The 25088-nt window shown below is 45.8% G+C and overlaps 1 protein-coding gene across 1 annotated transcript in view; it reads left to right on the forward strand.

Annotated features, from left to right (window-relative positions):
* znf438 (zinc finger protein 438) overlaps positions 1-24818 on the forward strand; it is a 49645-nt gene extending 24827 nt beyond the window's left edge. The window contains exons 3-4 of the mRNA XM_056301980.1: positions 22193-23979; positions 24218-24818. Coding sequence (XP_056157955.1) covers positions 22223-23979; positions 24218-24818 — 2358 coding nt within the window. The 5' untranslated portion in view covers positions 22193-22222. The remainder of the gene's footprint in view (positions 1-22192; positions 23980-24217) is intronic.
* Positions 24819-25088: the final 270 nt, after the last annotated feature.

The raw sequence follows: 25088 nt of genomic DNA on the forward strand, positions 1-25088 counted from the left end.
AATCTGTAATGAGAGCTGCTGTAGTTAAACTGTGTGTAGGGGTGCAAGTTACTGTCACCTGCCGTCCTATAGCATGAACCTATTTATATCAAACAAGAGCATGCACACACATATCAGTACAAAATTTGTACCCATATGGAATTTAATTGACATGATCAAACGTGTTGAAATGCAATGCACCCACATGAATTTTTTCCACTTCAAATCCCCACGTTACCTCCGGCTTGGTCGGGCGTCCCTGCAGACACAATTGGCCGTGTCTGGAGGTGGGAAGCCAGATGTGGGTATGTGTCATGGTCGCTGCACTAGCGCCTCCTGTGGTCGGTCGGGGCGCCTGTTCAGGGGGGAGGGGGAACTGGGGGGAATAGCGTGATCCTCCCACACGCTACGTCCCCCTGGCGAAACTCCTCACTGTCAGGTGAAAAGAAGCAGCCAGTGACTCCACATGTATCAGAGGAGGCATGTGGTAGTCTGCAACCCTCCCCCAGATCGGCAGAGGGGGTGGAGCAGCGACCGGGACGGCTTGGAAGAGTGGGGTAATTGGCCGGATACAATTGGGGAGAAAAAAAGAATGTTTTCCAGTATACACACAGTTATGATGCCACAAGTAACACCAAAACACAAACAAAATCTACTTTGAATATTTACACACACTAAAATACAAACTTAGAAATATTGTTTTTATTAAATGAGATGTTTTCGTAACATCTTTAAGTCCAATTTAAACCCATGGGTGAAATCTGTGTAGCTATGGCATTTTACTAACCCTAGTGCTATACACTATTGAATGTAAAGAGCGTCAGTGTATTTCTCCCTGTTCCGAGGCCACCTCTGGAGTGGCATTTGTAAACACCTAAAGTCACTGTCCAATCACAGTTCAGGGTGGTGAGAGAATAGGAAAATTACGTAATTACGTTAGTATTTCATTGTGTGTAAAAATTAAAAGTAAAACATCTGGGGTTTTTTTTTGCACTTGTGGCATCACAACTGCACGTGTATGTTAGAAAACAATCATGTGTGCATTGTATTTAAATGCATCTGTGTCCATTTTATATTGGCACAAATTCTGTTCCAAAAGTGCACATGCAAACGCACAAAATCGACAACAACTATCCTGCTGTCCACCACGTCACAGCAGTCTGGCTGGTCAAATAATTTTGCATTGACAGTGTAAGAGTCCAAATTATAACCAAGTGTGAGTGTCTGCACTTTGTGTTCGTCCTCTAGAACTTCTCCATCACCTTTTTAATGTATTACCCCCACCTTTGTATCTAGCAGTCTAGAAAGGGCATTTTATGCTAAACAAGAGCGAGCAGCCTTTCATTGACCTGTTTTTAGATACCCAACCTCACCCCAATAGGAGGAGGAACTTGTGGGTTCATCTGCATATTCTTTTGATCTCGTAGCAGGTCTCAAGGAGCAGCCGTCATTAAGGAAGTTTGCCTGACATTCCTCCTCTCGCCATGGTGGATGCTGTATCAAGGGCCTGCTTACTGCCCTCCACTTTGGCACAGCTCCTTCAAAGTTTCTCGCCTCGCTATTGCCCTTCGCTTCAAAGCGGCCCTAGGTTGGGTTGAAAGCTGAAACCACTGTCTGTCCTTCACCGCTAAGCCGACGCGTGCCTGTGTGTCTGTGCTGTGTTGTCCTTGGGGTGGGTTAGCTCTCTCCCTACCTCCCCCATCTCATATCCTCTCCTCTCTCGCTTCTGTTTATCTGTCTCTGGGCTCGTCACGTCCCTGAACCCGCTCTAATTAGCATCACACACTGCTGTTTATTTACTCAGGTACTGACAGAATGGGGGGGTGGGAGTGGGGAGGATAAAGGGGAGAACAAGTGAGGGAGCGGTAGAAGATGCAGAGGAGGAGGCAAGAGGGAGGGCTACAGCTTAGATCTGGGTGAGAGGAGGACGGAGAGCGAGAGAGAGAGTGATACAAGACATGTTTGAAATCTAGCGGTAGGCAGCGAGGGAGAAGCCATTCAGAGACAGTTAAAGAGCTATGAGAGGGAGAGATGGATGCAGGTTGTGATGGTTAGAAAGACACAAACAGAAAAGTCAGTCATGCAAAAGTGAAAGAGAGCAATCTTGCCTCACTGCACAACTCCTACCTTCATTTTCGGCTGTTTCATTTGACATGAGCCGATCCTGAAATTACATAGCTGGCAGTTTTCTGTGTTCCTTGAACATCCCACATTAAACGAGCTCTCCCATGGCGTCGGGTGATCATTGAGGTGGGGCTGAGAAAACCATGTTTTCTCGGTGTCCCACTCCTCATCGCTTCACATTCAACTTCAGCCGCCACCTGCACTGGGACAATTTCAGTGAAATTTGCTATCCAAATCTATTGGAGCCTTGGGTCAATGAAAGACAGCATATATTACTTAAAATGCCACAAGTCCATTGGCAGAGATAAAACGGGTAAAGGTCAGAGGGATTTGTAGTTTCAAAAAGAAGCAGTGAAGTCCTCATAACCGGGGAGTTCCAGAAATATTGGAATATGTCTTGATAATTCAGCCACATTCCTGCACTTCCTTTAATTCAAGCTGATTTCCCTTCCATTGGCACTACTTGAGCCTCATTCACCCATCTCTTAAAGGGAAACAATCCTGATTTTCAACATCATCTCTGTGGGTTGAAGGGATAACACTATTATCAGCCATAATACTGGGCAGTTTTCCGTTTGTCTCTGTAATGCCACCAAATCTGTGAATGTGAACCAGCCCACTGCAACCCTTCCTAGTTTGCCAGTGGGCTACATAACAGAGCCTTTACTGTGTAAGAAAACGGGAATAACAACCCCACATACAGCTTTTGTATTGAACGCCACAGGGTGCCATATGAAGAAGGTTATTCTTGGCTTGACCACCAGTCCACCAGTGATGGCATCGGTGGACACTATTTGACACAATTTTGGGAACGTGTTTTTTTTTGGGGGGAGGGGGCGGGATTTCTCCCCAATTGTACCCGGCCAATTACCCCACTCTTCCAAGCCATCCCTGTCACTGCTCCACCCCCTCTGCCGATCCAGGGGAAGGCTGCAGACTACCACATCCCTCCTCTGATACATGTGGAGTCGCCAGCCACTTCTTTTCACCTGACAGTGAGGAGTTTCACCAGGGGAACACAGCGCGTGGGAGGATCATGTTTTCCCCCAGTTCCCCCTCCCCTCCTGAACAGGTGCCCCGACCGACCAGAGGAGGCGCTAGTGCAGCGACCAGGACACATACCCACATCCGGCTCCCCACCCGCAGACACAGCCAATTTTGTCAGTAGGGATGCCCGACCAAGCCGGAGGTAACACATGGATTCAAACTGGCCATCCCCAAGGCAATGCACTAGACCACCACACCACCCAGAAACCCCTAATTTCACGAGTTTTTCATAGACACACAGAAGACTGCTCAGTGTTATGGCTGCTCATGGAGTGTTATTCCTACGTGTATAAAGAAAATGTTCAAAAACATGATTGTTTCCCTGTAACTACTTCCTCCATTGACATCTGACAGCCCCCAACCCTCTCCCCCCCCCTCTTTTCACGCAGCCTACTCCCATTTCTTAACAACTCTTTCGTGCTGTTTGACCTATTCTGGAGGTCCAAATGTCACTACAAAGGTAAAGGTCAGGTAAAGGTTTAGTGTTGAGCAGCCCGGACGGTTAACATGGCGCTGGCTGCCTGAGGGCTCACGTTAGCCCCTCAGATCTTGAACACGCACTCGCACACAGACACTCGTATGCAAACACATACTGCTGTCACCTTCACTCCACCTCTGTGCCGCTCAGCTCTGAGCTGACAGCCACATTAACTAAGTGTGTGGGTGCTTGTGAGTGTGCGTCCTGGCGTTTTGCTCGTATGCTCATCTGTTTCTCATGTGAATGTGGGTGATTGAAGGCGTGACACGTCCCTGGGAACGACACATGGCCTCGTTGGACACCAGGTCAGAGGTCACTGGTTGTCAGGGGTTTACAGCATCCTGCTTTGAGAGGACATTGCTTTCTCCTTTTCTATGAGGACCCAGTGATCCGGAATAATCACTTTAAAATCTATTAGGCATGTTTATCTGTCTCTGTTTTTTTGTTGTTGTTGTTGTTTTTTTTGTTTTTTTTTTGTCTTACTGAGGTATACCTATACCTCAAGATATACGTGGGGTCTCGAAAAATTGCGTTTTTATTTGTGAATAGTAAGCACACGTCAGTAGAGACAAAACGCTCACAGTTAGGGTATTTTTGTATAATACGGCGAGCAGCCGTTTTCTTCTGTCTTTAGCGATGGGATTTCTTCATTGATTAATCTGCATTCCCATGCAGGGCAGAGCGGCAGGGTCCTAATTGGAATGGATTTCTCTCTCACATTGATTTGTTCAGGTGACAGTGGATGACATACGGTCCTGTGTGTGTGCGCGCGTGTGTGTTTGTGTGTGCCCATGAATACCATATGGTGTTGGAATGTTCTCTTTTGCAACACCTTCTCTCTGTTTGTTGTCCTGCAAAAGAAAAGAAAGAAAAAGCGGGGGAAGAGTTACAGCTGCGGGCCATAATATTTCTATTGTATGAGTCTTGGCATACATGTGAGTGCACTCTCTCGCTCTCTCTCCGTCTTTCTCTTCCTTGGTCCGCTCACTCAGTGGAGCTCTGGGATGAAATGAGTACTTCTGCAAACACTGATTTCATTTTCCCCCTGACCGCCCTCGCTCCCGGGACAGACAGCCCAGCTCCTCTACTGCCCTTACTCACCTCACACACACACACACACACACACACACACACACACACACCTCAGGCGGAAGAATTTCTGCCCATACAGAAGAGAAATGAGCACTTGGGATGCGCACAGGAAGAAGTAATCGAGCACATATAAGTCTTAAGTTCATTGAGGAGACAAAAAAAAGTGGAATGATTTGAGTTCTTCTCGGGCTGCCAGATCCATGAAATGCTTTTTCTTTTGTGTATGTGTGTGTTTTCACACTTGCAAGGAGTATTTGACATTTCCAAGCAAGCACAGAGAGATATAGAATTTAACCTTTGGTTGTTTTGCCTCCCTGTTGAACACTTTGATTCTCTCTTCTCAATCTCTCTCACACACTGTCGCTAATCCCAGAGTCCCAGCATGTGTTTGTGTGTGTGTGTCTGTATTTGTGAGTGTCTTTATTTATGTGTGTGTGTGTGTGTGTGTGTGTGTGTGTGTGTGTGTGTGTGTGTGTGTGTGTGAGAGAGAGAGAGAGAAGGGGGTGGGCGGCAGGGTTGGAGGAACATGGCCGCTGGACATGGCTTCTCACAGCTGGCTGGCCCCGACCCCCCATGATCTGCCTTCTTATCTAGTCCAGATCCTGGCCTTTCATCTGGGTTGAAACCTGGGGGAGCTTGGCCTCTGCTGGATCTTCACCCCTCCCTCTCTGTCTCTCTGTCTCGAGACACACACACACACACACATTCATTCCAGACCCCCTCCATCTCTCGGCTCTATCTTGGAGTCCCAGATGAGCATTACTCTCACCTACAAAGGAGATAACAGTCCTCTCACCACTCTGCTCTGCTTATCCCTCACTCCTCCAACTTCTCTTTTTCTTCAGTCTACAGGATTTAAATGTGATTTTTTTTTTACCACAAGAAAAGATAATACAAGTGTCTCCTTTTTTCCCTATACTCAACTCTAAACAAATACTGTCCAGTGGAAGATATTTTCCTGTGGGAAATTTTCTTGCATTGGTCATAACTTTTTTGATACAAAGCAGCTTGTCCTGTCATTGGGCCTCTGCCACAGTCTGCACTGTTTCGGAGTTAAGAGCTGTGCTGCGCAAGTTAAACAACAGTTATCCTAGTGCAAGTAGAAGCTCAGCAGAATTAGATAATGTGTTGGACGCTACCGGCACAGAGCAAATCCATGTTTGATATTTCACAAAATGCAGCTTTCGCTGGTCACAAAATCACATCACTCAGGAACAATAGGGCCTTGCAGGTTGTTTTGGCAGGCTAGCTTGTCATTCCTGGCTCAAGCGCTTCCTCATGTGACCCAGGACCAGCCTTAAGGGCGTGAATGTCTATGTAGCCAGGCCTGTCATGATAACTACTTTTGTAGGATGATGTCTTGTCCCATAATTATTCTGATAAACGATATTATTGTCATTTTAAGACCGTTTTATGCCACTGATATAATGATGATATAATATCATATTAATGCAAGTACACCATTTCACTTTCGTAGAACAGTCGACATACCAGCTCGTCCACATTAATGGGCACTCCTCTCTCATTTGGCTTAAACCTAAAATGTTCCCACACCGGAGCTGTGGCGTACGGCTTTGAAACCAAGTCCATTTGGACTTATTCTTCCAAACTTTCTGGCTGGAATTGTGCAGTTGTTAGGAAAAACACGCTTTAGCCTCGGCTTTAGTAACACGTTATCGTCACTTAACCTGCTCGCTGTTGCTTCGTTGTGTGTGTGTGTGGGGCTGCTGCATGAGCTCCGTGCTCGTGAAACTCCCGATGGAGAGGGCAGAAACAGTATAGTTCTTTTTTTCTGTTCATTCAGCGTATGCACTGTGAAAAACGCTTAGGTGCTGTGCCCACGTCATGTAATGGTAGGGATAACCCTGCATCATGTTGGCTAAAATGTTGGTGCCATTCTTATGTAAACAAACACGCATGTAAACACAACGGGCAATATCGAGGTCGGCAAAATTATTGAGGTCATGTCCATATATCGTATGATAAGTTGATAACGTAATTATCATGATAGGCCTATATGTAGCTTCTTCATGTGCATTCCATACTTTTCAATCTCATTCCCTTCCAGGTGGGTGCCTGGCCTGCGCCAGCACTGCCCTCTGACTCAACCCTGACCCGTTTCCAACATAAACAGCAGAACATCACCTCTCACCTCTGGCCATACCTGATAATCTGTCTCTGTGAATTCAGCGTCCCCTCTCTTTTTTTCCTCCCTCTCTCCCTCTCTCTCTCTCTCTCACTCGCTCGCTCTCTCTCTCTCTCTCTCGCTTGCTCGCTCCCCCCTCTTCCTGCAGCCAGAACCCAGGTTCCCCCTCAGCTTGGCCCTGACCTTTGACCCCAGTCAGATTAGAGTGGTTGGTGTTTCAAAGCCAGCAGCAGATTGAATGGCGTCTGTGACCTTTTTCTGAAAACCCACTAAGTCATTCTCTTCAGAGGGGAGACAAGGACGGTCAGAGAATAGCAATGGTAAAAGTTAAACATAGAGGTGTGTGTGTGTGCGCACGCCCATGCGTGCCTGCGTAAGTGCGCACACGTGAGCATGTGTGTGTATTTTCAATCAATGGAACAGCATTTTAGCTAATACCAAAGTCCTCTGAGCTGCATAGACTAACATTCCTGTTGTGTAAGTAAATTGAATAGATGTCATGTTGTGTTTTTGTCATTGAAACACAGAACTGAGTGGTGACCTTCGCGGTTAGCCAGGTGAGCAGACAGGGGCCCTTTTAGCGTCTGTGGTTCCCCGTCTTTTTGCTACTCATTTCTTTCCTATCCTATATGGCCATTTCTCGTTGTTTTTGGAAGCTGGCGGAGACGGTAGGAGAGAGGAGTGTGGTAAGGTTAGGGCAGGATGGATGACTGGCAGTGATGCGTCAACAGACAAACCCCTTTTTCCTCTCTCTGCCTCTCCTCCTCCTTCACAGATGTTGGTATGTTGCCGAGCGGGGGAGGGAGAGTTGTGGGCGCCCGTGTTTTGCATGGGGGGTATGAAGAGACAAAGTGTGAGGGCAGCTCTTGAGTAATTTTCAAATATTTTCTCCATCACGGCCTGTCATGTGTTGTGTATTTTGGCATTTAAATGAATGGAGTAGTAAAACAAGACCTCCTTACTGCCTGACAATGAAAAGTGGATAACCAAATATCCTGAGGCTCTGCAATCATCACTAACACACACACACACACACACATTTGTTTTTCTGTACTTGTAGGGACATCATTGACTTTATTCATTCCCCATCAGCACTACATGCTTGACCTGAACCCTTACCCTAACCTTCCCCCTAAAGCCAAGTTCTAACCCTAAAATAGACCTTTGAAGTGAGGACAGGTCAAAATGTCCTCACTTTGCAAAGATGTCAGCACTGTTCTGGTTAAAGACTCAAACTGCTTGTCACAAATATAGCTGGACAGGGAGCACACACACTTAAATCTCTTACCTACCTCACAAATACACAAAAATGCACACACAGACACACACACAGTGGCAAAGCTCCTCCTGTGACGGTGTGTAGTATTCTTGTTTTTTCGGGTGGCGTGAGAAAGAAAAGATGTGAGGTGCCACGCCTCTTTGTAAGGAATGGGCTTGTGTCAGTGGACTTCTCTGCAGGATCATCTATATGACAAGGATTATAGATGCACGCTTCCACAACTGTTAATTTACACCTTCGTGTTGAACTCTCAAGGGCAGTATACTCAAAATGATGGAAGGACGTCTCATAAAAGAAACACCAGCAACATGTCCCAGAACATCGTTGTCTGTATACTCAGTATGAACTCTGTGTTCTTTGTTATGGCACGCCACACTGCTGGGAGATGCAGAATGATTATGAGGACCAGGAAGTGGCTGTTGTGGAATTTGTGCACGTTTCGTTGTCTTTAAAATCTTGGCGTAATCAATCATAAAAACGAGGATATGCTTGCATGAGTTCAGCAACTTCGTTTTTACTCGTTAATGTAGCTTGTCTGAGTACAGTGACGAAATAAACTGAAAAAACTAAGTTGAACTCTGTGCCCTGCCGATCAACCATGACGCAACCAGCCATGTGATATTTGGACCAATTGTCAACAGGGGAGGTCTACAAACTGGTGGGCTTTTCGCGCCAGGTGCTTGCACACATTTCACTGTTTGAACGCTATGCACCAGGTCTTTTTATGTTTCTTGTTCAAAACGTGTCATTTTGCTCGAAAGGTTCTTTCGTTTTGAATATACTGCCGCCTTAAGGGTTCGCCTGTTTAGTCCAAAGTCACACACACACACACACACACACACACACACACCCTTTTCCCCTCCTTCTATCTTCCATAACCACATCAAATCCCCAGAGGATTCCACATCCTACGGCTCTATTCTGCGCGATGTTCGGCCAAATTCACAGTCGAATTGGAATCAACTATCCACACAGAGAAAGGGAAAAGCTCCAGCTTTATGGAGTCGTAATGTGGTGGGGGTACTGTATAAATAATCTCTCCTCACAGAAATGCTTCCAGCTGTTAAACAATGTGCCCCTTTTCAGTTTATTTCTCTTCTCCCCCCACTTTTTAGAAGTATAAAGCTTCTTGTCCAAAGTCCTTTTAGAATTAACTTTTTTTTTTAAGAGAAATCACACTTGTGAATGTTTGCCTTTTGTGACACATCAAGACTGTTGCGGTTTTTGCCGATTAGTATCAGTGTGCAGTTGGAGCTAAGCCTGTATCAAAGACTGCTATTGAGTGTCAAATCAAAATGTGAAATGCAAACCTCAGTCTGTTTACTATTAGGCCTTTGAAGCATTCCACTGTTATCGTCCTCTATTTGCCATAAAGATTCAGTTTTGATATAAATGCAGAATATTTTTCCCTTGTTTAAAGCCATACCTGTGGCTTTTGAGTGATGAATGGAAAATTAAAGGAGGGAGATGGAACAAGACTTATTGAAGGGTTGTTCTAAGGCACATATGTCAATAGCAAGGCCCGCGGGCCAGACACGGCCCTCCACGACCTTTAATCGGGCCTGCCAATAAATTCTGACAATCGATTTAATGTGCCCCGAGTGTCCACGATAATACAACATTGAAACGCAAGAGGCGCTACCGCGCTCCACTCTCACGCTTTTATCAGAGGCCAAACAGGCTATAATACAAACAACCTAAATGCTGTCTGCCTTTCCAAAGGTAGCTAGTGTAACCGGTTATTTTCTTGCCCGGTGCGGGATTCGATATGGGGTGTACTGCACCACAAGGCGACATCAGTAACCGCTCGGCTAAAGGGTCAGACCCGTTAGCTAGGGGCTAACGTGTCTTATTAGTAGTTTACACTAGCATAAGGTATGAGATGTTATATGCCCCGACACAAAGAAGACATTTGCGAACATCACCCTGTCCCTAAATACCGTGGCTAGTCGGGTGGATTAGCTGGCCTCTGATTTACAGAACAAACAAAAAAAACTAAAGCCAAGGGGTTTATCTCGTCAAGTCAAACTATACAAACAAACAGAATATTGAGAGAACAAACCGGACGGAGCCAATCTGCCACACGTACTCCCCGGAGCTTAAGAAGCGTCGCACAGCGTCACGAGGGACAGCGGCCCGGAAGTGAACAAATACCGCGCTAAAAAAACACAAAAAAAAACGTGCTCAGAGAAAGTTCCCGAACAGCATTATAATCTGTGGTAAAAGTGCAGAGCAGACACGTCTGCAAAATCCGGAGAGGCAGCCGGTAAAATTTTGAGTTTTAATCATTTGAGAGACCGTTTCTCTGACGAAGATTAATGCCGCTGCCGAACCAGTTTGGGTTCGCGTTAGTTTTATGCCACAGAGATCGGCCGCTCATTTACGCGTGGTTCGATCTTTTTAACTATTTAATGGTAATAGATGCAAGCTGGATTGTCTGTTTTCCCGTAATCTAAGTATATCTGCTGTAAATCCGTTTGCAAATCTGATGATTTTTATCAACTAGACGTACGGGGAATGGAGATGATAAAACAGCAGTTGGTATTGGCTTTACTTGATGTAAGAAAACGTATAATAAGTGAAATAAGACACAGATGCTTAGTGTTTTCTTGCAGGAATTACAAATGCTTACATTTTTTGGTGTCCATATTTACATTTATTTGCAATAGCATATTTGTATGGTAATAATATTGTAACGTGCACGGATAAGAAGACACGCTGGCCGCTGGCTCGCGGGCCCTGACCCTTTAGTCGAGCGGTTAGCGATGTCTCCTGCGGTGCGGGCGATACCGGTTCGCTTCCCGGCCGCGGCAGTTCCTGTGGTGTTGCGTTGTCCCCCGAATTCGCTACATTGGTGTCAGCAGTGGGATGGGGGACCGTAAGGCCATCGGAAGCGTAGGCGCGCTGAGGCGTGAAGGAGCTGATATGCTTAAGCGCGGGGACGCGCTTCCCGAATGAGGGGGGTAGTGTAACGTGCACGGATAAGAAGACACGCTGACTCGCGGGTCTGACCCTTTAGTCGAGCGGTTAGAGATGCCTCCTGCAGCGGGCGATACGGGTTCGCTTCCCGGCCGCGGCAGCTCCTGTGGTTGCGTTGTCCCCCGAATTCGCTACAATATGGTATGGTAATAGCATATTTGTGCATGGGCCTTGCATGGCCATGGATGTAATATAGTAGAGGATGCCGGATCTAAAAATGGCGCCTGTTCTTTCCTATGAGAATTGCTCGCCTGACGCATACGCGGTGGTTACTATTATATCGGAGTAGGATAGTGTACGGAAGCAGAAGTGACGTAATGATAGGAGAAAGAAGAAGCATAACACACACTTCTTGTGCCGCTAGCTAGTGGGCTAGACAGGCAGGCTTCGTACATATCGGTAACGTAACTAGCTAAGTAGGCTAATAACTCGTCGTGACACGTGAATACAACTGAATACGTCTAACCTGTGGCTTAGGCGAAAGTGTATTTCGCCGTCAGTATTAATGCCAGTATTCGATTTCTCTGGTTACAAAGCACCGTTGCTAAACCTTATTGCATGCATGTATTCAAGTGAGTGCGAGCTAACGTATGTTGCTGCATACTCTAAGGCAGTGGTTCTAAACCTTTTTTGGGTCCTGGACCCCCTGCGTATTTTTGATCTACCCTGAGTACCCCTCCACCTGATCTTGGGGGAGGGGGGTTGCAATTTGATAGAAACAGTAGAAACTGCATTTTAAATTGCATTATAGCATTTATTCACTCTTTGGGGCAAAAATAAGAGCTTTCAGTTGTAACTCAGATATAGTTAACAAAACAGAATTCTTATGCAGTAACTTTCAGATATATGTAACAAAACAGAATATGTATTCAGTAACTTTCAGATATATGTAACAGAATTTTTATGCAGTAACTTTTAACAATGCAAACGGGAGCGAGATCTCTTATTAAAATACAATAAATTACACTTGTGAAACAGATGTAATTAGAGAAAAAAGTGCGGACCCCCGGTTGAGAAACACTGCTCTAAGGTATGGATTCAGTTACGTTGGCCCTAATAGGCATTAAAAATATGCTGCCCAAATCATGGTGAATATTTCCCCGTGTGTCGTTTTTATTGTTTAAGCCATTTCGTCGTTTCATATTATTTGGGTGTAACGTTACATGGCATAGTTTATCAGCGTGTATCAATGAACTTACAAAGCATAACATCATTTTGAACACGTCAGCTTATTATAAGGGCTAAAATATTTAACTATAAATACCAACAACAAACAGTATTTCTAAGTTTTAAATCATTAAAAAAGAAACATACCATTTTAGCAAAATGTTCCTCTGTTATATCGGGATTGAAATTAATACCAGAGAAAGTAATCCAATTACTTGGTGGCCTGGTGTTTTATCAGTAATACATTACTGGTTGATTCAGATTTGGTCATAATCAGTCATATTCAAACTGCCCTTACAGATCACCTATGATGTCACGTTTGTTATGTATTGGCCATCTAGATTTGTCCCTTCTGAGATACCGTCACGCTTCCCTTGCGTACCTTGTGTGTTATGGTTATGCGGATTCCGGGGTTTCGCCAAGAATACGTCTGACCACATAAAATACTCCTGTCTCCTGCCTCTATTTGAAGTTATACTCAAGTAGAAATAGGAGTATACAACAACTTTGACCCTAGAAAGTTCAAAGTGACCTCAAAAAGATGACTCTCCTCATGACAATCGTTCATCCATTGCAAGTTACTTCAAGTAACTTGCAATGGATGAACAACTTGCAATGAATGTTAATGTAACATTAACAACAAAAAAAGACTACACATTTGGAGTTCCGCTATTATTACGTCACTTCCACTTCCGAACACTGTCCTACTCCGGTATTAACCACCCGCATACGCCGAAAAAATATCTTTCTGGTTATTTCCGGGTACATGCGGCCCACTGAATATGCGCAGTAGTGCCACGCCCATCATGCCTCTAGGCTATGAGAACGAGCGAACCGCGTTCAGGATCCAGCGCTGCGTGTTCATGAATGCTATCCTGACCAATAAATGCGACGCAAAACCACAAACTCTAAATATCTTGACGTGTGAAAGAGAAGGCTCAGCTTTGTGTGGTTTATTCACCTTTATCTTTGATTTTTGTTCACCCGAACAGCGTTTGTTTAGCCTAGCAAAGATCCTCGTTCCCGAGACACAACATGACCGCGCGTAGAGTGCTCGTACACAGCCGTGACGTCATGCAGAAAAAATGATTTTTCTGGGCTTTGGAAAAAAAATTTCAAAAAGATTAAAACCCCATGGCTTAAAAATATACAGTACAAAGAGTAGTAATTGACCACGATTATAGCCGCAGGTGTCCTGTCAACAGTTTTACAGGCGTCTCTTTTACAACGGTGGTCTATGGGGAAAATGCTTTTGGGCCGCAGGGGATTTTTCGCTGCAATACCGTGAGTGACCACTGGAAAAATTGGCTGCAGGGCTGAGCGGCGGCGCCGTATCCAGTTCTACTATAATACATCCGTGGCCTTGCCCTGTCGGGCCTAGCCCGAAAAAACACGGAGCCACCACCATAGCCGCGGGAACGTATTTTGAGCGGGGGGGGGGGGCTGAGGGGAAAAAAAGGGGGGGTCGAGTTTTGCCAGGATTTACGTTATGACTGTGCATAGCCTAGACGCTTAAGTAAAACATTGATAAATGACTATTATGCGAGATTAGTTGCTGCTGAGGGGCAAATAGACTCTCTCTCTCTCACACACACACACACATGCACGGTGGTGCCAGGCCTAACGTTATGGGTGCTGCTTTTCTATGCAGAGTGCTTGTACGCTGACCATGATGCTGAACATTAACACTCATTTATGCATGACACATAAAAGCACATCACCACACAAATGCAGACTGCTCGGTGGCAGCATAAAAACAAACAAACACATAAACACAGGTAATATGTATGCCTACAGCCAAAGCACAATCTCCAAAACACAACTGCAGGCTGCGCAGCGGCAGCATATAAAAATCAACCCATATACATAGACCTATCAGCCACAATCTCCAATCAAGAAATATATAATTGTCTTGCCTTACTGCCAGCCTGCATGCAGAACTTCTAACGTGGCCTTTCTCTCCGGGTTGGCGCTGATAAAGTCCCTCATGAGGGCATCGGTGTCCAAACTGTCCAATATATCTCCCATGAACATGCATCAGAGCAAGGTGGGTCAGTCTTTTTTGCAGCATAGTTGTGCGTAACCATGTCTTCAGACAGTGGAGAGCGGAAAATGTCCTCTCCGACGAAGCAGCTGAGATGGGGAGACTTAGGCAGGGGTTGATGAGGTTTTCAACTTCGTTGAAAAGAGCCCTTGTTTGTCGATGGAGTTTAGACATGGTTGTTGCGGTGTCTTTTACTGTCTTGGGAGAATCAGTACAGAGGTCTCCCATCATTTTCAGCTGGATCTCCAGTCGGGCTTTGTCAAAGTGCAAGGGAAGGTGAAGGGAATCTATATCCACTATTTGTTCCTTGTTGGCTTCCTTAATAAGCACCTTTTCTCTGAGGGCTGCTGGTTTCATACCATCTTGATCAGATCTCCTCTTTACTGCTGCTGTGACCAAGTCCACACCTTCATAGAACTCTCGTCTCCATGAGTTTTGCGCAACTTGTGCGTCTGCCTCTGGATCTGCTGTGTGTCAATAACGGGCTGGGGTTTTTGTCACCCTGTGCTCACCTGGCATTTTAAGTCCCGCTGTGGATACAGTTTGTTGTAGCATGTTATCCACCACTGTATCATCCCAAAGGGCCTCCATGCGCCTTCCAAGTAGTTTGGCACACTCAAGGGCACCCAGTGCGCTTGCTTTGGTAAGCTGCAAACTCCTGGCCACCGACTCACACGGCTCAAATATTGCTTCACAACAGAGGCGACCATAGTAGGTTTTAGCTTTCATTGCTTGCTTGAGCAGGCCTCCGGTCTTAGCTCTGGTCTCTCCCCTCACACTTTTGTCATCCTTAAGCTGCTCCAGTGTTTTGATGATTTCTCTTGAGGCACTACACACACATTTGATAGCTATTGTTTGTATGCACCATCTTGTTGGACATTTAGCCAGTATGGTAACTGTCTCATTGCAGCCAAACATGGACTGATAGAGCTCCTTGCGTTTTGCTGATTCACAGATTACCACACCTATGCCCTGAACAAAGTTCATTGAATCAGCGATGAGACTCACCTCATGCGCAGCCTCCTGAAGAACTAGGTCAGGTGAATGGTTGGCACAGTGGACAAAGAGGGACTCAGGGCATGTTTCTTTTAGCTACACCCGAAAACCATCCTGACATGTTAGAAGCGCCATCAAAACAATATCCATGGAGACGCTCAATTGGGATGTTCGGCCTGAGAAATACATCTTTGATGCACTTGAACAGGGTCTCTCTGCTGCTGTCGTGGGCATTTTAAAATCCAATGAATTCAGAGTGAATCTCCAATTTCTCATCCACATACTGCAGCGTCACTGAGAACTGCTCTATTGTACGGGAGTTGGTGGTACCATCAGCTGTGAGTCCATAGTACGGACTATTTCTGGCACGGGATACAATCTCACGTTGAATAGCGCAGGCATACTGTTGAATGACTTCATTCTGGATTGTGTCCGAGAGCCAGTTACCCCTCTTCTCAATCCACTGTCTCTCTCCTGGGAGGTTGTAGGTATGTTCAAGCATCAGTTCATACAAAATGCCATCACGGGTGCTGTCACCCCGAAAAGCCACCCCCTTCTTTCCCAGGAAGAGCACTGACCTGAGCATCAGCTCCAAAACATGCCTTGCTGTGTCTTGAGTTTGGCAGGCAATGTCAGATAAAAGGGCAGTAATTGAGGTGTTTTGTAGAGCAGCGATTTTTTTTGAATGGCATCACTATGAAGTTAAGACTTTTCATGCTCATTGAATTTTTCTATGGCTTTCCGCCAGTTTGTGAAGCTTCCCTTGACAAAACTGCTGTCAAACCTTACACTATCTTCATTGATGAAACGTTTCTCCACTGCTTTCACACAGCTAAAACAGACAACGCGATCACCTTTCTCAATATCATGCAGCCACCTCCGTTTGTTGAAGCAGTTTGCATTGAATGAACGAGAAAACGTCTCTTTTCCAAACTGCCTTCCAGGAAACCTGAAGTTGGTTGGTTGGTGTGGAGTGATTTCCTCTACTGAAACCATGTTAAGTCTAGCATTTTGCCCTGGTACTGCCGCGACATTAGCTTGGATTAGCGTGGCTCCTGGGCCCGGAGCAGGTGTGGCGGTCGCTTCGGAGGTGCTGCAGCTGCTGCTGGTAGGCCTACTCGGCTTAGGCTGCAAGTCTGCTTCCTCCTCCTCCGCTTGATCCGCCAACTCGAGGCTCAGTCTCTTTTTGTCTTTTCTGGGCTTCCCAAAAAACTCCTGCTGGGGCAGTTTGCAGCTGAGTGTGAAATGGCCAGGATGAGAGTCAGCACGTCCAAGTCTGAGGCCATGATTCTCTATCGGAAAATGGTTGATTGCTCCCTCAGGCTTGGGGATGAGTTGTTGCCTCAAATGAAGGAGTTCAAGTATCTTGGGGTCTTTTTCATGAGTGAGGGTACGATGGGGCGGGAGATTGACAGGCGGATTGGTACAGCATCAGCAGCAATGCAGACGTACCGGACCGTTGTGGTGAAGAGGGAGCTGAGCCGGAAGGCAAAGTTCTTAATTTACCAGTCAGTCTTCGTTCCAACCCTCACCTATGGTCATGAGCTTTGAGTAGTGAACGAAAGGGTGAGATCGTGGATACAAGCGGCTGAAATGAGTTTCCTTCGTAGGGTGTCTGGGCATCGAAAGGAACCAGTTGAGGTGGTTCGGGCATCTGATTATGATGCCTCCTGGGCGTCTTCTTTTGGAGGTTTTCCAGGCATGTCCAACTGGGAGGAGACCCCAGGGTAGACCCAGAACTTGCTGGAGGGACTACATGTCAAATCTGTCCTGGGAACGCCATGGGATCCCCCAGGAGGAGCTGGAGGGTATTGCCATGGAGAGGGACATCTGGATTGCCCTACCTAGCTTGCTGCCACCGTGACCCGACCCCAGAGAAGCGGCTGATGATGACATGAGATGAGCATATTTGAACTTTTTTTTTTTTATCTGTCCCCCCCCCCCCCAAAAAAAAAGTTTTTCACTTCATGGCTTATGCCTTATGCCTTATGGCTGATGGCAAATGAATGATGGATCAAATCAAACTGCTGAACCTGCCAAAATAAAAGGAAGGGTAAAGGAAAAGCTTTTTGGTCATTGAGTGGAATCCAGTTAAAAACCTTCGGGTAGATGCATCAATCCCTTTCAAGTGGGGAAGCTGCACATATTCCAAAAACATAGCTTGACAGTGCAAAAGCCGGGAGGCCAGGAAACTGGAACAGCAAGAGCAATAACCTGTAATCCTGGAAAAGGAAGACAATCAAATTAAAATAAAAAAAATCAAACCATCGTTCAAAAGTTGTACTCCCCTTCTCCTTCTTGGAAAAACCTGCAGATTGAAATGAAACATGGCTGATCAAACTAATGGAAAGTCAGTTGATCAACTCAAAGAGGAGAGAGTGACGGCAAAAGGTTATTCTCCCGTCTGGTCAACAGTATTAGCAGGACCTATAAAGACATGTCTGAAGAAGAGCTCAGAAACAATTTCAATAAACTCACAATAGAAGCCGAGAAAGTCATGGCAGCCAATGACAATGTGGAGGCCAGATTCATTGCAGAACTGGAGATAGAGCTGGACACAGACGAAGTAGCTGTGTTAACTGAACAGCCAGGAGTTGACCTAGAAAAAACTGTGAATGAGTGTGAGTTGAAACTAAAGGAGGTCAAAAGCCTAATTTAGGAGGCTCTTTGGGTCAACTTTGGAAATGTTGAATTGACCACTGCACTATAGGTAGCGGAGACTGTGAATGTTCCGCTGCCATACAACCGGATGGCAACCAGGAGGCATATGACTTCATGCTCAAGCACCTGCAAGAACTGGTAAAAACCGCAGAGGTGGTGTACAGTTGGTGGAAACGATGCCTCCGACCAGGAGATCAGGAGGGATTTCAGAGTCACCTAAAGGGGCTTGAACTCCACATCCCCAAGTTCGTTTTTAGGAAGACCGACTTCATAAAGGTGAGGAGAAGAGAGGAGAAGGATGCTGAAAGAGTAATAACAACAGCAGTAACCTCCAATTGTCACATACCAACCATCAAATTGAAACCGATAGCCCTCCCCAAGTTTACTGGCAATAAACATGATTTGATTTTCACAGGTCAAAAAAAGGACTGGGAAGCAATCCAGAAACAGGGTGAGCCAACTGGTTCAAGACAGGTGAAAAAGTTCAACTACTAGACAGTCTTGATGACAAAATGACAAGGGACCTTCAGCCCACTACTTATACACTGTGGATGACATCTTCCATGTCCTAGAAAACCGCTATGGCAACCAAATTACAATTGCTATTGAACTATTGGAGGAGTTACAGCGAATGCCACCTGTCAGAATCAGAAGTCTTCAGCCATGGAAAATAGTGGAATTAATTCAAGCTGTGGAGAAGGCACTTCAGGATTTGAGCTTGGAGATACGGGTGCTATCAGAAATCCGCTGGTAACAAAATTAATTGAAATTGAAAGTAAACTTCCAGAATCTCTCAAAAAGGAATGGCTTGTCTATGTTGCTGACGGGAAATGCTGTGGCACCAGACAATCAATTTGACAGTCTCCTGGCATTCCTCAAAAGGCAAGAAAGCATATATGAGCAGCTCAAGCAACGAAGGGATGAAGAACCAAGAAGAAAAGAAACCAGGACTGATCCAAGACATGCCAGAACCAAGTCAGGCGACAACCACACAGGGTTTGTAGTCTGTAATGTAAGAAAGCATAGAAAGAAACTCTGATTTTGTAAGCAGTTTTGACCGCTAAAGCTAGCACAGAAAAAAGGCTGCATAAGAAAGTCCGGGGCATGCAAGAGGTGTCTTGAGGTTCATGATGACAGTTCATTCTGCAAACCCAGTTATCTGTGTAAAAACCAAGACTGCAAAGATGAGCAGACTCCTGAGCACCATTACTATCTGTGCCCCAATGCTGAGATAAAGAAAAGCAGCGCAGGTCAGAAAAAGGCAGGAAGAAATATACAGAGGATCAAGAGGTGTTCCTCAACAAACTTTCACCAGAATTGGCAAAACAATGTCGAAATGTATTTTTTATTTATATATATTTTTAAATGTATTTTACTTGCATTTGATATAAGAAAATGTTTAAGTGAAATAAGGCACAGATGCTTAATGTTTTCTTGCAATAATGCTTATTTTTTTGTTCATTTACATTTATTTGCAATAGCATCCATCCATCCATGCATTATCCAAACCGCTTATCCTGCTCTCATGGTCGCAGGGATGCTGGAGCCTATCCCAGCAGTCATTGGGCGGCAGGCGGGGAGACACCCTGGACAAGCCGCCAGGCCATCACAGGATAATGGCTTATGCCTTATGACTTTTGGCTGATGTCAAATGAATGATGGATCAAATCAAACTACTGAACCTGTCAAAAGGAGGAAAAAAGGAAAAGGTTTTTTTGGTCATTGAGTGGAATCCAGTTAAAAACTTTCAGGTATATGCAGCAATCCCTTTCAAGTGGGGAAGCTGCACATATTCCAAAAACATAACTTGACAGTATTCGTTGGCTGCAGATGAGATTACAGACAGGACGGACACTGCCCAGCTTACTATATTCATCCAAGGGGGTGGATGCTCAGATTTCCTTCACGGATTAACTTTTGGATTTAAAAGTGATTCATGGGACAACTACTGGACAGGACATTTTCACACAAGTGGAGTGGCGCATCAACGAAATGGAGTTGAAGTGGATTAAACTTGGGCTGACAGCAGATGGTGCACCTGCAGTGTGCGGGTACGATGTGCGGCTCGGAAGGGTGGGATAATTTGCCGGATACAACTGGGGAGAAAAGGGGGGGGGGATTCCAAAACAAAAAAAAGCCTTGAATGTAAAATTCCAGGGTCGAAAGCAGCAGATCACTGAAATGCAAGACTCACGCAAGGCATTTCAAATGAAGCTGCGTCTGTGGGAGGGCCAGATGTGCCAATGTAACTTGTCTCACTTTCCTACTTGCCAGTAAGTCAGTGAGTGACACAGTCACCATCCCATTCCCAACCAAAGTGTATGCTGACAAACTGAACACATGCAAAGCGGAATTCAGCAAGAGATTTGCCGATTTTGAATCACAGAAATTCAACCTTGGTCTGTTCGCAAATCCATTTGCAATTGATTGAGTTGACACTGCACCTGAGCACTTGCAGTTGAAACTAATTGAATTGCAATGTAATGGTGCGCTGAAGACCCAGTACAAGTCAGCTGGTGCTGCTGAGTTTGCACCTCTGCTCCCCAAATCAATCAGCTTCACCATCATGCTGCTCGCATCATGTCTACGTTCGAAAGCACCTACTCGTGCGAACAAATGTTCTCCATAATAAGACTGAACGAGACATCCCACAGATCCCGGTTCACAGATCAGCATCTGGTCTCAGTAATGAAAGTGGCCATAGTAAAGGACATTAGGCCTAGAATAGAAGATATCGTTTCTAAGAGAAGGTACAGAGTGTCTGGTAAGAGTTGAACTAAAAAAAAGCAAGCTCAATGCCTGTTTTGCTTATGTTTGGTATTATAGCCCCTATTGTCCTTTCAGGCTTCCAAAATAAGCCATAGAATTTGAGCTACGACTTGTTGCATTGACTATTTTCGTTTATCAAACAGTTTTTCTGAAAACCATGACCTTATTTGTTGTTTTGTTAAAGAAAAAAAGCACTGTGATCCAAATGTTTTAACTGTGCAGTTATCATTTTATACAAAAAAAATGTTCAGCACAAATACTATTCGCTTTCTTAATCAGTTTTTTCTGGTAACAAAGACCTTATGTGTTGTTTTGTTATAGACAAAAGTACTGTGATGCAAATGTGTTTTGTTTAATTGTGCAGTTATCATTTTATACCAAAACATTGTTGGCACTTGATAAATACTTTTTTGCTTTATTAATTGGTTTTTCTGGTAAGAATTACCCACAAACATGGAAAAAAACATAATATTTGAACTGGGCATGCATGCAATATTATTTTATTTAATACAGTTATGAGCCTATTTATATTTCTTCAATAAAAAAATAATCATTGTAATAAATGTCTGGCCCTTGCTTTTATTCACAGGCCTCAGCATGGCCCTCAGTAAGTCTGAATTTGACACCCATGTTCTAAGGCTATACACGAACACAATAAACACAATTCCCTTGTGTTTGTATGTTTGTCAACAGTTCGGTTAACATTCACAATGATAAACAGTGAATCCTCCCCACAAGGGGACTGTGAAACATAATTTGGGAAAATGGTACAAAGGAGTGAATCCAGGGCTTTGTCAGGGTCATCTTTTGCCCCTTTGGACAGGCTGTGTACTGGTCACAGGGGAGCAAGATGAGAGCAGAGGTAGCCCCTCTTCATTTGGTAAACCTCCTGCCCTTGGGCGGCTTTCACGCTCCACTGGTTGATCCTTCCAGGAAGTGAGGGGGGTACAAGGAGCATCCCGCAGAGCCCCCAGCATGTACCATGGCTGCATGCTGTGCCTAAATCAAAGGGGGCACTCTGTCCTGGGCCTGAGGGCAGAAAGAGCCTCCGCTCTGTGTGCATACAGGGAAACGTGTAGTAGGGCAGCTTGTCAGACTCATGACATGCCCGTCTTGGTGACAGTTTTAGTCCCCTTCTCTCCACCTTTGGCTCTGCTATAATGATAAACTGAGGCCAAGCCTCCTGCTGTGTTACACTGCAGCACAACAGCAATAACTAAGGCAGGTTTCAGGAAGTCATTTGGCTGTCTGTGCTGTTCATAAATGTCACAGTTTTAACAGAGATTGTTGACCGCAACACAAAATGTTGCAATATAAGAAATCTTTGTTAATGTGGAAACTTGATGTCTGATAAGTGCAATTTTAAGGCTGATTGAGTTGGCCAATACCAAAGCAATGACTACAGTCCTGTTTGTGTTTTTGTTTCCATAGGCAACCAGTGAGTCCAGACCCACATGCCAGATGAAGAGCCTCCAGTTCCGAAGCATCGCCCCCAAGGTCCCTGCCATGGTGCCCTCCCCTGCGCTCCTCTCCTGCCAGCCTCCCCCTGCTGTACCTGAGGCCTCTACTGCCTCAAGCCCCAAGTCCATCATTGTGCCCACCCAAAACTATGCACTGATGCAGATAGCTGGTCAGGATGGTACCTTCTCACTGGTGGCACTGCCCCCTTCGGTCTCCTCCCAGACATCACAGCAACAACAAACCCAGTCTGTACAAAAAAACCTCAAGTTGCCCATTCCCAGATACCAGCCCATGAGGAGCAAAGGGACCCCAGAAAAGATAAAATTGCCACCATCTGCTGTAAGAGTAAAAATGCCTACTAAAGTTAATGTGGCAGCACGGACAAGGTCAGCAATGGGAGGACCATCCCCAGCGATGAAGAAGCAACTGGAGTCCAAGGATGGAAAGGAGAACCCGTTGTCTAAGGGGGAACCTTCAGAACCGGTAATATTAATTGACCCAGCAGCCTCTGAGATTTCTGTCACAGCTCTGCTTCCAGACAACACTGTTCTGTATTCTGCATCTCAGCTGGAGAAATCTACAGATGGCCCTGAAAGACCAGCTACAACCAGCCTTCTTCAGAAACTCCACCTTCCTCCAGCTACTGCCAAAAACTCAGGAAAAGCTCCAGAGGAGGACACCAAGACCACATTAAGGCCTTGCCAATCCAAGCCTGCCACAGCCCAGACTCCAGGCAGCATTACTGTCCTTTCACCAGCCATCTTTAGCAAAGCAGTTCAGATTATCCCCTCCCCACCGAAAGGCAAGCTGCCCATTTTGCCCTACTCTAAGATGAAGAGTGCCCTCATCCCAGCTGCCAAGCTCAGCACCATATCCCCAGAAAAGAAGGGTTTCTCTGGCCAGCCAGACCTCACCTACCCCTTAGATCCAACAGCCAAGACCCCCGAGACAGCTGAAGTCTTGAGCCACAACCAGGTGCCAAACTCCCTTTTTCAACCCCAGGCCAAGACCACACTAATGCTGGGTGCCCTGCAGAAACCACCTGGCAAAAAAAGAGGGAGGAAGAGAAAGACAATGGAAGACATCTTAGCATTTGAGGCACGAAAGAAGAGATCCTTGTCATTTTTCCGTAGGAGGATCCCAGAGAGGATCCCAGAGAAACCCCCAGGAAATGTTACAGGCGCCAAACAAAAGGAAGTTGATATTTCAAAAAAGTATCGCAGCATCCGACCCAAACCCATGCTGGTCATGGAGACAGTTCCCCAGCTGATGAGCTTACCTGCCATTACTTCAGATGGCCAGGAACAGGAGCTCTTACTGGGACACCAACTCTCCACCACAGCTACAACCAAGGCCTTAGATGGTCCTCCCCATCCAGCCCCTGTAACCTTCCATCTTAGGGGTGCTTCGCACCAGAGAGTGTTCATAGGCAGCCGTCCACTGCACCGCTGCCCCACCTGCAGCCGCTGCTTCCAGTTCAAGCACCACCTTCAGAGCCACATGAACAGCCACACAAACAGTAGGCCCTACATCTGTCCAGTCTGCCGCAAGGCCTATGCCCACTCTGGAAGCCTCAGCACGCACATGAAGCTTCACCACTCTGAGGGACGCCCACGGAGGACACTGTGCTGCGAGTTCTGCGAGAAGGCCTTTGGATATGTGGGGGTGTACTTCAGTCATCTCCGAGAGGTGCACAAGGTAGTGCTGACTGTGGAGCCCTCCGTCAGCCAGCATGAGGACGATGTGCCTGTCGAGGGGTGAGAAACTTTGTTCGTTCCAAAACATTCAATCAGAATTAATTTACCAAAAACACATTTTATTCTGACTATAGCTCTTGTTTAGGTTCCGGTAGAGCAGCATGGAAATAAGATGGCTACTTTAATTTAAGATCAAAGTTGAATTTAAATGCTTGTTGGTTTGGTTATATCATAACAAATCACTAAATAAGCATTGATTAATTGTTGTCTTATTTCTTTTCCCAATTCTGCTTTCCAGGGCCAATGCTCCAGAGCTATCAGATGAGCAGGGCCAGGAACGTGAGGATCCAGTGGAGCTCCAGATCAAATGTGGCCGCTGCCAGGCAATCACACCCACCTTTGCCGACATGAAGCTGCATTTGCTTTATGTGCACGGTGAGGAGGTCCAGGTGCGAGTGCACAACGGTCAAGTCCTGCGTGGGGGACGTGAGGCAGAGGATGAGCTTGTCAAGCATGCCGCCCACTATTGGCGGCAGCTCAATGAGAAGCGAAACCTGGTCAAGTGTGGCAGCTGCGATGAGGAGTTCTTTTCCTTCTCCAAGCTCAAGAGGCACATCCTGTCCCACCACCGCGGTGAAGGAGGGGAGGAGGAGGACAACGGTACACCCTCATCACTGGATGGCGGCGGGGGCCTGGGGATTCTTGGAGCAGGCTTGGCCTTTAATTGTGTGCTTTGCAGTGAAGTGCTGGACACAAAGGAGGGAGTGATGGAGCACTGGAGGAGTCACCACCACTGTGAGCAGCCCAGCCTACTCTGGGACGCCCTGAGCTCCTACCCCGGCCAGGGAGAGGGTGAGCTAGAGGGGGACATGGACACACCTGCTCCAAGCCCACACTGACCAGCCTAGCCCTCAAATGGGCATTGAGCCCTGAGGCCTGTCTCACGAAGGAAGTTCGCATCCTCACAGTTTGTTGCAGAAGGCTTTACAAAATAAACCAATGGCAAGCATGACTAAGAAGCGTGGTCTCAAGAAGGTATTCACCAACTCTTTCAACCCAGGAGTTTCTTAACGAGATATGAGCATGCTCACATAAATTATATTTTTCAAAGACGTTCAATAGTTTCAGAGATTTCTTATTTTTCCAAACTACTATGCCTACGCAGGTTG

This window comes from Lampris incognitus, unplaced genomic scaffold (genome assembly GCF_029633865.1).
Source record: "Lampris incognitus isolate fLamInc1 unplaced genomic scaffold, fLamInc1.hap2 scaffold_271, whole genome shotgun sequence".
Taxonomy (NCBI): domain Eukaryota; kingdom Metazoa; phylum Chordata; class Actinopteri; order Lampriformes; family Lampridae; genus Lampris; species Lampris incognitus.